At 50.4% G+C, this 12,185-nt stretch overlaps 1 protein-coding gene across 8 annotated transcripts in view; it reads left to right on the top strand.

Annotated features, from left to right (window-relative positions):
- Positions 1-1,628: 1,628 nt before the first annotated feature.
- The window catches only part of LOC309663509 (uncharacterized protein), a 52,239-nt gene continuing 41,682 nt past the window's right edge, over positions 1,629-12,185 (top strand). For all 8 annotated transcript variants that reach the window (XR_014265325.1, XR_014265326.1, XR_014265327.1 and 5 more), the window contains exons 1-2: positions 1,629-1,750; positions 10,462-10,539. Coding sequence is in view for 3 of the 8 variants with exons in the window: in XM_082467503.1 (XP_082323629.1) it covers positions 1,642-1,750; positions 10,462-10,539 (187 nt within the window). In the remaining 5 variants the exon portion in view is untranslated. The remainder of the gene's footprint in view (positions 1,751-10,461; positions 10,540-12,185) is intronic.

A 12,185-nucleotide genomic window follows, 5' to 3' on the forward strand; every position in this document is an offset into this window, starting at 1 on the left:
TGGGCCCAGAAACCAGCCCAGCATCACTTCTGCCATATCCTATCGGTCAAAGCAACCAAAGACCACCCCCGTCCAAATTCAAGGGGACAAATCACACAGAACCACAGCTGGTCTGTGAGTTGTGTGTGACAAACGTCACCCAGAGGCAGGCCCCACCTGCCCCCAGCCTTGAATCCCTATCCTATCCCACCTGCCTTTCCAATAAAGCCTCTTGTCCCACTGCATGAGCTCTGCGCCCCCTCCGCACCTTTCCCCATCATCTGCCGGACCCCTGGCCCACTCAGCGTCCTCCAGTTCCAGCCCAAGCCCCGAGAAGACACCTCAGGGTCCCCAAAGTGTGGGCGGTAGCCTCCCGAATGGAGGAGGGGTTTGCGAACATGCAGATTCCCTGGACCCTCCCCAGACCCAGGCACCAGGACCTCTGGGATGGGGTGGGGCCAGGGAGTCTGTATTTAACCACCTCCCAGGGTGAGTCTGCGCGCTCCCACCTCTGGGAACGGCTGTCCCAGTTAGCTCACCCCTTTCCCACCACCCCCAGGCCCTCCTGGTGGTGCCAGCTGCGGCTGACCTCTGCCCACGTGCCCCGGGCCGTCCCCCCAGCAGCCCCGTGGCCCGAACCACCACCGCCCTTCTCCGGGGTGTCAGGCGAGGCTCAGGGGGGAATGATGCGTCCAGTCTCTGCCCTCAGCTCCACCCCTGACCCGCTCCTCCCCCTGGACCCCATCCCTGGGCCGAGGACCTTGATGGGGGCAGCTTCCTGGGTGGGGAGGGCCCTGCTGACTCGCTCACACCGGCCCCCCAGGAGGGACTGAGGGGCCCCGGCCTCAGCTTCAGAGCCCTGCGGCCCCAGGAAGAAATCGGGAAGCGCTCGGGCGTTTGTGACTCAGCCGACCGAGCAGGGCTCCACCACCGCGGCCGCAGCCCCCGCTGGCCAGGCCGGGCCTCGATCCGGCCACGGGACCCGCGGGAGCCCTGGTCAAGTCAGGGCGGAGCCGCGGCTCTACTTTCTCCCGGTACAGTTCCCGGACCTCACCTCAGGGTCCAGGTTCGCGGTTCAGTGAGAGAGAGACAAAATTACCCCGATACCGGCTTCCTAACGTTCCGTCACCAGGCGATTGGGGTCTCATGGAAAGTTCTGGAAGCCAGGCACACGGCCCCACCTGCATCGCCTCACTGAACCCTGGCCACAGCCGCACGGGGTGTGCTTCTCCCCCTTGTCCTGGGGGGGGGGGGGGGACGTGAGGCCCGGAGGGCTGTGCCTCCCGGCCACAAGGCGCGCGGCCACTCAGGGGACAGGGCAGGCGGTGGACCCCGAGCCCCCGCCGCGGCGCCGCACTCCGTCCAGCACCTCCTGCTCCGCCCGCGGCCTCCAGCGGCCCCTGGGCGGGGACGGTGCCCCGGGCTCAGCCCGCCCGGGAGAGAGGAATCACAGCCCCGCCCGATGCGGCTGTGTCCGCCGCCGGGGTCGCCGCTGCGGGAGGAGCGGGCAGAGACCGGGGCGGGGGAGCCGCCCGTCAGCCCCGCGAGCTCCGTCCTCCGAAGACCGTGGTGCGCCTGCGCCTCGTTCTGTAAATTCTGCAGCGGCCTTTGGCCAAAAGCAAGAAAATCGTGACCTAGAAAAGGTAAAAGGCCTTTGAAAGTATGAGCCCGGAGCGCTGGCCTGATGTGTGGCCGGGGACAAGGTGGCTGAGGCGGCAGGAGGAGGAGGAAGAAAGGTGCGGCCGCAGTTCCCTCCCCGCGGCTCCTCCAGGTTTGCGCTGACGTCCGCGGGCCCAGAGCCCCGACCCGACCTGCAGGCGGAGAGGAAACGAGGGGGTGGCGTTGGGGGGCGCCCAGCGTGGGGAGGGGCACGCGCAGGGTCACCTCGCCCTGAGGACCCCCAGGCCCTCCAGCCGGGACGGCCGTGCAGCCAGGAGCTCCGCAGTGAAGGGGCGGCTGCCCACCTGCCAAGGCCAGGATGGTTCTCAATATTTGGGGTTCGTAGCGCCCTGGAATTCAGGGCAGCCCACTTAAAGGTGTCCCAACAATCCAGCCATGATGACAAGGCCACGTTTTGCCATGTCCACGAGTTCCTCTCGCCCTCTGCTCTGGGTCTTTCTGTGCAGGCTGTGCTCTCCCACACCCTGACTGCCCCTTCTAGATATTTCTAGCTTAGGCTCAAAGCTTAGATGGGTCCGCCTACCTTGCTCCTACGTGAGTTGAGATTGGTTTACATTTGTCTGACCACAGGAGGGAAGGACGTTCAAGAAGGGAAGGGGGGCATAGGGCCAAGCTTGCAGTCTCTGACCTAACTTACTCAGTAGTTTTTTGGACAAAGTGGGAAAGGTGAAGTGAGTCCTGCCTACATCTGCCCACCACATGGCAGTGGCAGAAAGTGGAAGAGAAAGGCTATATGGGCTCCGGCCTTGTAGCACAGTAACCCTGTCCCCCAGTAACTGCGGCTCTGATGAATCAACTCCTCCGCCTCTGCAGGGGTCGGGGGGGGGTGGTCAGGAAGGCAGAGGTGGGCGAGACTGGAAAGGAGGGAGAAGACTCCCTCCCCCTCTGTCAATCATACACTCCTCAGATGCTGCCCAGGTCCCAGGCACATCCCCTCGACAATCCTCATCCCAGACCCTACCACTAGAATGTTCCATCAGGCACCTGTAACTCTCCATCTGAGGCTTCCTCTCGGCCTGCATGCCAGGCAGCCAGCCTTCCACCAGCAATGGGTGAGAACCTGGAGGACCCATGTGGGATAGCTGGCAGGCATGTTCTAGAATGTCTCCTAGAATTCTTCACTGGGACCGAGCCCCAGTTACCCCCAGTGGTAACTGTTCTGAAATGCGCTTGGGCTGCTGACTGAACCCTTCCTGGCTGTGCCTTAGGTAGGTCACCTCCCATTCTGACTTCAGTTTCCTCCTCTGTGAGGATGCCCACCTGGCAGCTTGCTAGGGAGGTTTGTGGTCCTGGATGCCAAGTGCTTAGACCAGCATCCGTGGCAGTAGGTGCTTCACTGCCGTTGATGTGTACTCCAATGGGCATCAGTTCTTTGCTGCCCCAGTACTCACCTCCTCTTATTCCAACAACAGTCCTTATCTGGGGAGGGATCAAAGGTACCCCCCTCCTTCTACTCTCAATCTGTGGTTCTGGGTGGCTCCAGCTAGTCAGGGATTTACATTAACTTGGCCACAGCTATTGGCTCAAGGATGGTCACAAGGCCTGATAAGAGCCAATAAGGTGCAATGAAATAAATGCTGGATGGGAATGCTGGGACTGAAGCACTTGCTCTTTGCCTCTGAAATTGAACCTGAGGGGACAGAAAGGCTGCTGCAGCATCTTGCCAACACAGGGTCTGAGGATGGAGCCAGTGGGGCAGAACCAGAGCAGGGAGAGAGAAAGAGACTCAGACCTTGTTTGAGCTCTTGAGCAAGCCATTCCTGAAACCCTCCTCTTTGACTTTTCAGTTACCTATGTCAATACTTCCCCTTTGTGCTGAAGCCAGTTTGATATGAATTTTCTTCTCATCATCTGTAACTGAAAGCAATGACCCAGATATTTTTTGTTATTACTATTATTATTTACTCTAAGGCCTCAGTTTCACCATCCGCACAGTGAAAGGGTTGAGTCTGATGGAATCTCAGAGTCCAGCCCTGAATTGCTGGGATTCTAAAGAACCTGAGGACCTGACAAGGCTTGGAGCTACCAGAGGCAGGGATGGGTTTTCCTTGCTCAGGCCACAGGGAGGATGGCAAGCTGTGGGAGGAATATTGATAAGGACAAGTCAATCATGGCTTTCACTTGCTGGCCTGCTGGGGGATTTGGTTTGGAAAAACAGAGCCAGTGAAGGGAAGAAGAGCTTCTTGCTGAGCCCTGGGATGCTCAGTGGTGACAATGATACCCAGGCTCACAATAATCCCTCTCACCTCTCAGGTGTGTAAAATGTATCCTAATCCGCTTGAACCTCCCCATTGCACTATGCAAGAAGCAGAGCCCAGGAGGAAAGGGCAGCCCAGAAAGGTTAAGTTGTTTGCCTGAGGTCACACAGCCATTACAGGACTAAGCCTCCACCAACCGGGTAGTGGCTCCAGACAAGTGGCTTCCCCTCCCCAGGCCTCAGTTTCTACATCTGACAAGTGGGCATGACCATCCCTGCCTGACAAACCTCACAGGGTTTGGGTGAACAAATGAATGGGTGGTTGGGTAGGAACTGCTCTGAGATGCCAGGACAAGGCATTGGAATATGGAAAAGGAAATGGGGAGCCTGGTAAGGCAGCTTTCTGGCACATTCAGCCCACATTCCATTCCTGTCTCCCTCTAGGGCAGGGAAGGCCATGCCGAGGTCAGGGGTTGTACAAATGCCAAAGATTGTCATCAAACTAGCCATCTTGCACCTTTGTGTCTATGCAAACATGACGTGGCTGTTGAGGAGGTGATCCTGGGGGTCGTGAGGGCTGGGTGGGAATTAGGCTTGTGTTTCTCTAGGGTTCCCCGTCTCTGCCTCACTGCACAGCAGCTCTGATTTCCAACTTCTAAAGCCTGGGGTGGAGGAAGGACCAGGACCCGGAGCTGCCTGCCCTGGGCCAGCCAGGAAGCAGAGCGGAAGGCAGGATGGCGAGTTAGAAACTGCACGACCGTGGCACCTCATCCCGCCTGGTTCCTCTCCCACTTCCCGCCTCCCGCCTCCTCCATGCAGCCTGGGTAACGTTCTAGAAAGTAAATCCAATCACATGCCTCCTGGCTTAAAACCCTCCAGTGGCCTCCCACTGAACTTGGAATAAAATTCAGCCTTCTCACCATGGCCTCCATGGCTTCCTGTCTGTCCACAGCCTGGAATGCTCTGCCCCAGCTCTCCATCCCACAGGCTTCCCTCATCTTTGAAGTCTCAGCTGAAACGGAGTCAGCCGCACATGTGCCACCCACTTATTCTCCATCCATGCCCCTATGATCTGTCTCCCTGGCTGGCCGGCACCCAGCCGGCACAGGGCCTAGTGGGTGTTTGAAAGAATGGATCAGCTAATTAATGCACTAGAGCAAATCTGTTTGACTTACTGGAGGTCACAAGATTCAAATCCTTAACTCGTCACTCCCAGGCCAGGCTCTTACTACCAACCGATCTTAACTTCACTATGAAAGTTGGGAGTGGGGAAAAGAGGAGGGAAGGGGCCAAAGGACAGATGCCAAATCCATTTCTCTTCCTAAATGAAGGCCCCTCAATCCAGGCTTCTCCAGTGTGAGAGAAGAGTTGGGAGCTGTTGAATAGATGGGGTGGGAGACATGACATGCTCAGGACCTTGGCCTTTGCTACTAAAGCCCACAGACTCTGGCGCCAGACTGACCAGGTTCAAATCCCTCATCTTCCAGTGACTAACTGTGTGACCTTGGGCAAGTGATCCAACCTCTCTGTTGGGCTGAGCACAAGAGGAACCCAGGGAAGGGTTTCGGCAGGTGGGGACTGGGTGATACAACTGGGTTTGCAGAGAAATGGGTTGGAAGGAGCCAGTTTGGGTGTGAAGAGTTGTCATCTGTAATTACACTCCAGACCCAAACAGGCTCCTGCAGAGTGGGCTTGCAGTAAATGTCAGCTAAGCTGGAGTCTGTGGGTCCCATCCCTTGTCCCACACTTGGATGGCAAATACGGAGGTGGACGCCACCTTAGTCATGGTGTTCAGGCAGCACCGTGCCCACCGTCCCCAATGTCCCCTCAACACTGACCATCTGCTACTCACCCAGGAGGCCCCCTCTCAGCTCTTCCTCCCTGCGGCCCTCTGATATCCTCCTATAGTTTTGGCAAAGATATCCCCTAACACCCCACTTTTGTCAAAACACCAGCTTTGATTTCATTGAGCAAGACACAATCTGAGATCCGACTGATGCCACCAAAATAATTTTAAAATAATGAGTTTTGATTTTGTAAAGATGGCAAATGTATAGTGTAAAACATTTAAGCAACACTGACGATTACAAAAAATAAATGAATTCAACATTTGGTGGATCTCATTCTAGGCACCTCTCTGTGCACATATGTAGCATAGAAGGAAAGATAGATGAGGAAAAATGAAATTATACACTATTTTTAATAAAAGGGTGTTAAATATAATTTTACTTAAATTTAACAGAAGAATTTAAAATCAAGGTTAAACTGAAATAAGTATTAACTTCAGATAAATGTTGCCTCACAAGATATATCCTTTTCCTAAAAATATTTTTACAGTTAAGAAGAAAGCTTGAAAAAAAAATTAAGATGTTGTGGTCATGCTTTAAAAAAAAAAAAAGCTTTATGTTTTTATTTTAGACTGAATCTACTGACTCCCTAGTAATAAAAGTTAGGAAATTAGTGCATTTATACTGTCCCTTAAAACGTTATTTTTTATCTTGTCAGGGTTTACAACATTTCGTGCTGTTATGGAAGCACAATTCTCATGGCAATTTAGAGTGAGCTTTGCATTTAAATAGAATCACTTCTCAGCCCCAATCCTTCCTTTCTTCCTTCCTTCCTTCTTTCTTATTTTAACTTTTGACTATATCTTTGCTTTTCCTTTTATCTTTTTTACTTTCAATTTTTGTTAATAAAATATTTTTTTCCAGAATGACTCATGAATGTTGTTTCCTGAGCTCCAGACAGTTGAAAATGTCCCTGTCACCTTTTTACTTGAAAGACAACTTGGCTGGGTATAATATTCGGGAGTTGTATTTTCTTTCCCCCAGATTTTGTAGACATTGTTCCAATGTCTTCTAGCATTACTGTGGAGACCTTTGTGCCAATCTGATTTCTGCCTACATGTGATTTGATTTTTCTACCTAGATGAACAGATGAATCTTTTATTTCTGAAGCTCAGTTATTTCATTCAGATTTGTCTTAGAGCTGATATTTCTTCAGCAATTATTCCTGGAAGATTGTGTGTACTTTGGACCTGAAGATTCATGACTTTATTTTCAGACTTTTATTTTAGTATAACTTTGAATATCTTTATACCATTGTCCCATACAAGGTTTATCCGTTGGCTAACCTTTGTCTGTCTTTTATGCCTCTCATCACTCTAATCTTTTTTTTCTTAATCTTATTAATTTTATTTTTTTGGCTGCATTGGGTCTTCATTGCTGAGCGTGGGCTTTCTCTAGTTGCGGTGAGTGGGGCTACTCTTCATTGCAGTGTGCAGGCTTCTCATTGTGGTGGCTTCTCTTGTTGTGGAGCATTGGCTCTAGGTTCACGGGCTTCAATAGTTGCAGCACACGGGCTCAGTAGTTGCAGCACTTGGGCCCTAGAGTGTGCAGGTTTCAGTAGTTGTGGCCCATGGGTTCAGTAGTTGCATTGCACGGGCTCTAGGACACATGGGCATCAGTAGTTGTGGCACAAGGGCTTAGTTACTCCACGGCATGTCGTCACTCTAATCTTTGACCCCCCAAAAAAGTTCTTCTTTTCTGTTTAATGTTGCATGACTTTCCATAGCTTAACCGCAATATTTCTTACTGTAGTTTAGTCATATTCATTTTATTTGCTGGTGTTTCTAATGTGGCTTAATCTCTTTTGTTCTTTTTTTCTATTTCATTCCTAAGAACAGCCAGCTTGATTTTCACTATTTTATAGTCACTTCTTTCCATTCTTATATTTCTTACTTGAGTCTTTTACGGAGGCATTGTGTCATTTGAAAATGATGAAGACTGTAAAGAACAATTGTTGTTCCCTGCTTCTTTGGGCAATTCTTCTTGCAGAGTATTTTCCTCATCTGCTTTCATTTATGTTCCTTTTCTCCCCTTTCGCAGCACCTCTGCACAGTTCCTGTGCTGGTTTCTTCTTAACTCAGTTTCGAATGGGGCCAGCTCTTTGTGGGAGGGTAGTGTGGGAAAGGGTGGGAGAGACGACCTCGGGGAGACCACAGCTTCCATTTGGGTTTGTCGTCTTAAACAATTTTACCACATCAGTTTTTTCCTTTGCTGTGGAAACACAGCTCAGAGTTTGACACCCAGCGGTCAGTGTGGCCCCTGCAAAGCCTCGAGAGAGGCTGTGACTGGGTCCCAGGGCTCTAAGCCAAAGATTTTTGGATAAAGTTTTCAGGTTTGGGATGTATCCTGCAAAGCCTCAACTTTCCTATCCACAAAACATACTAGGGATGTTTACATAGATTCTCTCTTTCCTCTGGGCAATGGTCTAGATTTCACAGTATTTGGGCAAAAGGACTTCAGTGTTTGTGGTTTGGGGCTGTGGCAATTTCTGATTTCAATAAAAATTCAGGGGAAAAAATTCCCCTATATTCCAGTTTTGGTTGTTGCTGTCTTTAGCTTATTTTGAGAGAGGAAGGTGATTCAAGTGTCCTTTAGCCATCATTTTTACCTGGAAATTAAATGGTTTTTCATCCATTATCTCTTTTAATTCTAACACCAACCTTAAGAGGTGAACTACGCTATATCACCCTAGGCTGGGTAGTGGTGGCAACAGGACTAATAACTAGAAGACACAGGGCCTGAGCATAACATAAGGGTGCATGCTCATCTTAGGTAAGAGCTCCCTGCTCTGCCTCAGGGACAAGTCCTGATATGTCAGCAAAAATTCTCTCATACTTTGGGTTTGGGTATACACAAGACTTAATGGCTAATGCATAGCACTCACACTGCTGCTTCTGTGTTCACCATCCATGGCAGACATCACTAATCAACCACAGTAATCTTTTCTTCCCCCTCCATCTTTTCAACGCTACATTATAGGCAGACATTACCAACTAACTAACATTGGCAAGTGAAATGAAGCCTATTTGCCACCCCAGTATTAGAGATTCTTCAGCTGCATCAAAAAATGACAGAGGAGTCAGAAAAACCTGGGTTGAATTTTAGCTCTGGGATTACTAGCAGAATGACTTCAAACAAGGCTTTACTTCTCTGAACCTCAACTTTCCCATCTGTAAAATGGGGATCATTGTTATTACAAAAAATTATTGAGGGAACCACATTAGATAGTGCACGTTAGTCATGGTTGCATTAAAAAATAACTCCAAAACGTATCTTAAAACAGTAAGCACTTATTTATTTCATGAGTCTGCAACATAGCTGGGGAATTCTTTTGGTCTGGATAAACTTGGCTGATCTCACCTGGACTTGCACATCTGTCTGTGGTCAGCTGGCAGGTCAGCTGGAACTGGCTAGTCTTAGGTGGCATTACTCGAATGAATGACAGTTATCTGGCTGTCATCTGGGGTAATGGGGGTGATTAGGCCCAGGGGTTCTCTCATCTTCTAGTAGGTTAGCCCAGGCTTGTCCCATGGCAGCAGTAGGATTCCAAGAGATTGGGTAGAAGAACACTGCGTCTCTTGGGGTAAGGCTCTGAACTGTCACACTGTCATTTCCATCCCATTCTATTGGGTGAAGGAAGTCACAAGCCGGTCCAAGTACAAGGTGGGGAGAAATAAACTCCCCCACTTGATGAAAGGAGCTGCAAAGTCATATCGCAAAGGCCTTGATTACAGGGACGGGTGGAGAATTGTGGCCATTCTTGCAGCGAGTCGAGCACAGCCCTTCGCTCACTAACAGCCGCAGTTGAAGCTCAATAGTGGGTTTGAGAGATAAAAAAATTAAAACTCACAAATTGCCTACTTTTTCTCTTGGTTGATGGAGCTCATAAAGACTGGATATGGGCAGTAGCTTTTACCTCACGAGTTAACTCCCGTATTGGATAAGATTGTGCGATCCACGCTTAGTGGGAACAGTGCTGAAATCCATCAACACCGTCTGCCATCAGTATGTGATGGGAGTTGGTGGTAAGTGTGCCACCATGTGCTGGGCAGTGAGACTAGAGCTCAGAGGAGACAGGTCCTGCTTCATTATGCCCTCCCCACGTAAATCACAGGTGCATGAAAAGAAGAGTCTTCTTATGACAACGTGGCATTTTTTGCTAACCTGCTGACAGTGTGTTAGCCCAAAGCTGATAGGGACCAGGATTAATGGGTGCAATGGGAAGGTCACTGGCGTAGCATCAGAAAGCCTGTGTTCTGGTCCCAATTCCCATGGACCAGCTGTGTAATGTCGGTATGAGTCTTTTCCTTCCTGGGGATGGAGGTTGGTTGGAAACGGATGGAGGAGGAATGTTGTCTGACATTCCAGATGAGCTCTGAGATGTGTAATGAGTCAGTCTATTAAAGAGAGCCTGCCACCAAATCACCGCACTCCACCCCAACCCCAACTGCGTTCCCCACCCTGCTTCCCCATTTCCTAAACAAACGCTTGAAGGTCACGGTTGGTCCCCATGGAGGTAATGGGCACAAACCTGCCTCCTAATTTAATGCAAATCTCAGCCCACCTTATTGTGCGGGAGTTTCAGTTCATTTGTACTTTCTTGGTGACACAACTCATCTCTGTCTCCAGTGGAGTCTGTAATCCCTGCAATTTCCATGGTGCTAGTAATTATGGGGGAAAAAAGTCGGAAGCACAGAAATTCTGCACCCTGTCTATGAGATTACACACTTTATGGAGTTTATTAAATTTATTTCGCAGGTACTGAGGAGATTAAACTCACTGTGTGGCTCCAGAGAGCAAAACGAGGACCAGTTGGCAGAACCTTCCAGGAGGTAGGTAAGAATTCAAAGGAAGAAGCACTTTCTGATAATCAGAGCCAATTGGTACTGAGTGAGCTGTCCCAGGGGGCCAGGGGTGAGGCCAGCAGGGTCCAGAGCCCAGTGTGGTCACAGTGGGGGTTGGTGAAGAGCAAGGGTTGATGGCCATTTCTGGGTCCATTTCCCAACTCGCATTTCTCAGGAGTTTGGAAGAGTGAGTCAACTTTCCTAAGCCTGTTTTCATAAGAGGGTGGCCTCCCTGCTTAGTACAGAGCTATGCCCGGCGAGTGGTCACACTATTATTTCATCATTTAGAGTTGGGGGGAGGCTTCCTCTCCCCTCAAGATTCCCCATTAACAGTGTGGAAACTGAGGCAGAGAGAGGTTCGGTAAATTACCAAAGGTCACGCGGCCATTAAGTGGAGGAAGAGGGATTTGAACCAGGGCACTCAGGTTCTAGAACCCACGTTCTTAGCCACTACACTGTTCTTCAGCAACAGAGGGGTGGGTCAGTTTTGACTTTAGGAACAGTCCTCTAGCGGCCAGTCTAGGTGGTCGATTCAGGGACACAAAACTTGAGCCTGGTGATAGGTTTAGAAGCACATGACCACTGTCCAGTGGACAGTGGCACTGGTCACATCTACTGGATGGGGGCCAGCTGTGGAGCGTTTGCATGGACCCAAACATCAATGTGTCAAATTCCCATGTTGGCCTTAGACCAGACTATTGGGGAAACCGGCATGGGAAGCCCCCAAGACAGTGTCAGATATGTCACAGGGGGCAACTGCGCTCCTCCAGACTGCTGTTGACAAAGACTCAGATTTAGAGCAAGAGCTAGAAGGGCCTGCGTCATAGGGAAGCGACACCCGGAGACAGAGCATATGAGCAGGAGCAGCCGGGATTCTCAGACATGAGGACCCATAGGACCCAAGCCAGGCAAGAAGGAAGGGAGGAACAGAGACCTTTGTTGGAGCCACAGCTGGATAAAGGGTTTTCACTAGTTGCCTAGTAAAAAGACATTGGAAACTCAAAAAGAGATTTCATTCAGTCATTCATTCTTGGAGACTTATTTAGCAGCTTCTACATGCTTGTTATGTACTGGTGTGCACCAAAAGGGTGGACGAGACAGACCAGACCCTGCCCACATGGAGTTTGTACTCTCCAGGGCCCCCATCGGTTGGGATACTGAATGCTGGTCAACACCATAGACACACCCCCAAATCTCAATGGTTTAATAAAAAGGTCTTTCTCATTCACATCAGTCTGATGTGGGTCTGTTGGCTCTTATAGCTTTGCTGTCTGAAACAGGTGGCCCCTAGGTCACTCTGAATGGGAAGAGAGGGATGGAGGAGTCACATTAGCTGTTTGCCATCTCAGTCTAGAAATGACATGTTACTTCTGCTCACGGCCCATTGGTCAGAACGAGTCACGTGGGGAGGACTAAGCTGCAAAGGAGGCTGGGAAATGCGGGCAGCACCTGCATTTCAGCAGATTCAGAGCTAGAAAGACATGGTCGTAATCAGAAGCATTGCTAGGTACTGGAAAAGGGCCATCCGACAGTGAAGATCAGGATTCACATCCTGGGACCCTATCCACCATGAGCAAGACCCCGCACAACCTCTGGAATGTCGCCAGCATTTCGCCATTCTGGCCAAACGATATTGGT

This window comes from Balaenoptera physalus (assembly GCF_965194825.1).
Source record: "Balaenoptera physalus genome assembly, chromosome: 1".
Taxonomy (NCBI): domain Eukaryota; kingdom Metazoa; phylum Chordata; class Mammalia; order Artiodactyla; family Balaenopteridae; genus Balaenoptera; species Balaenoptera physalus.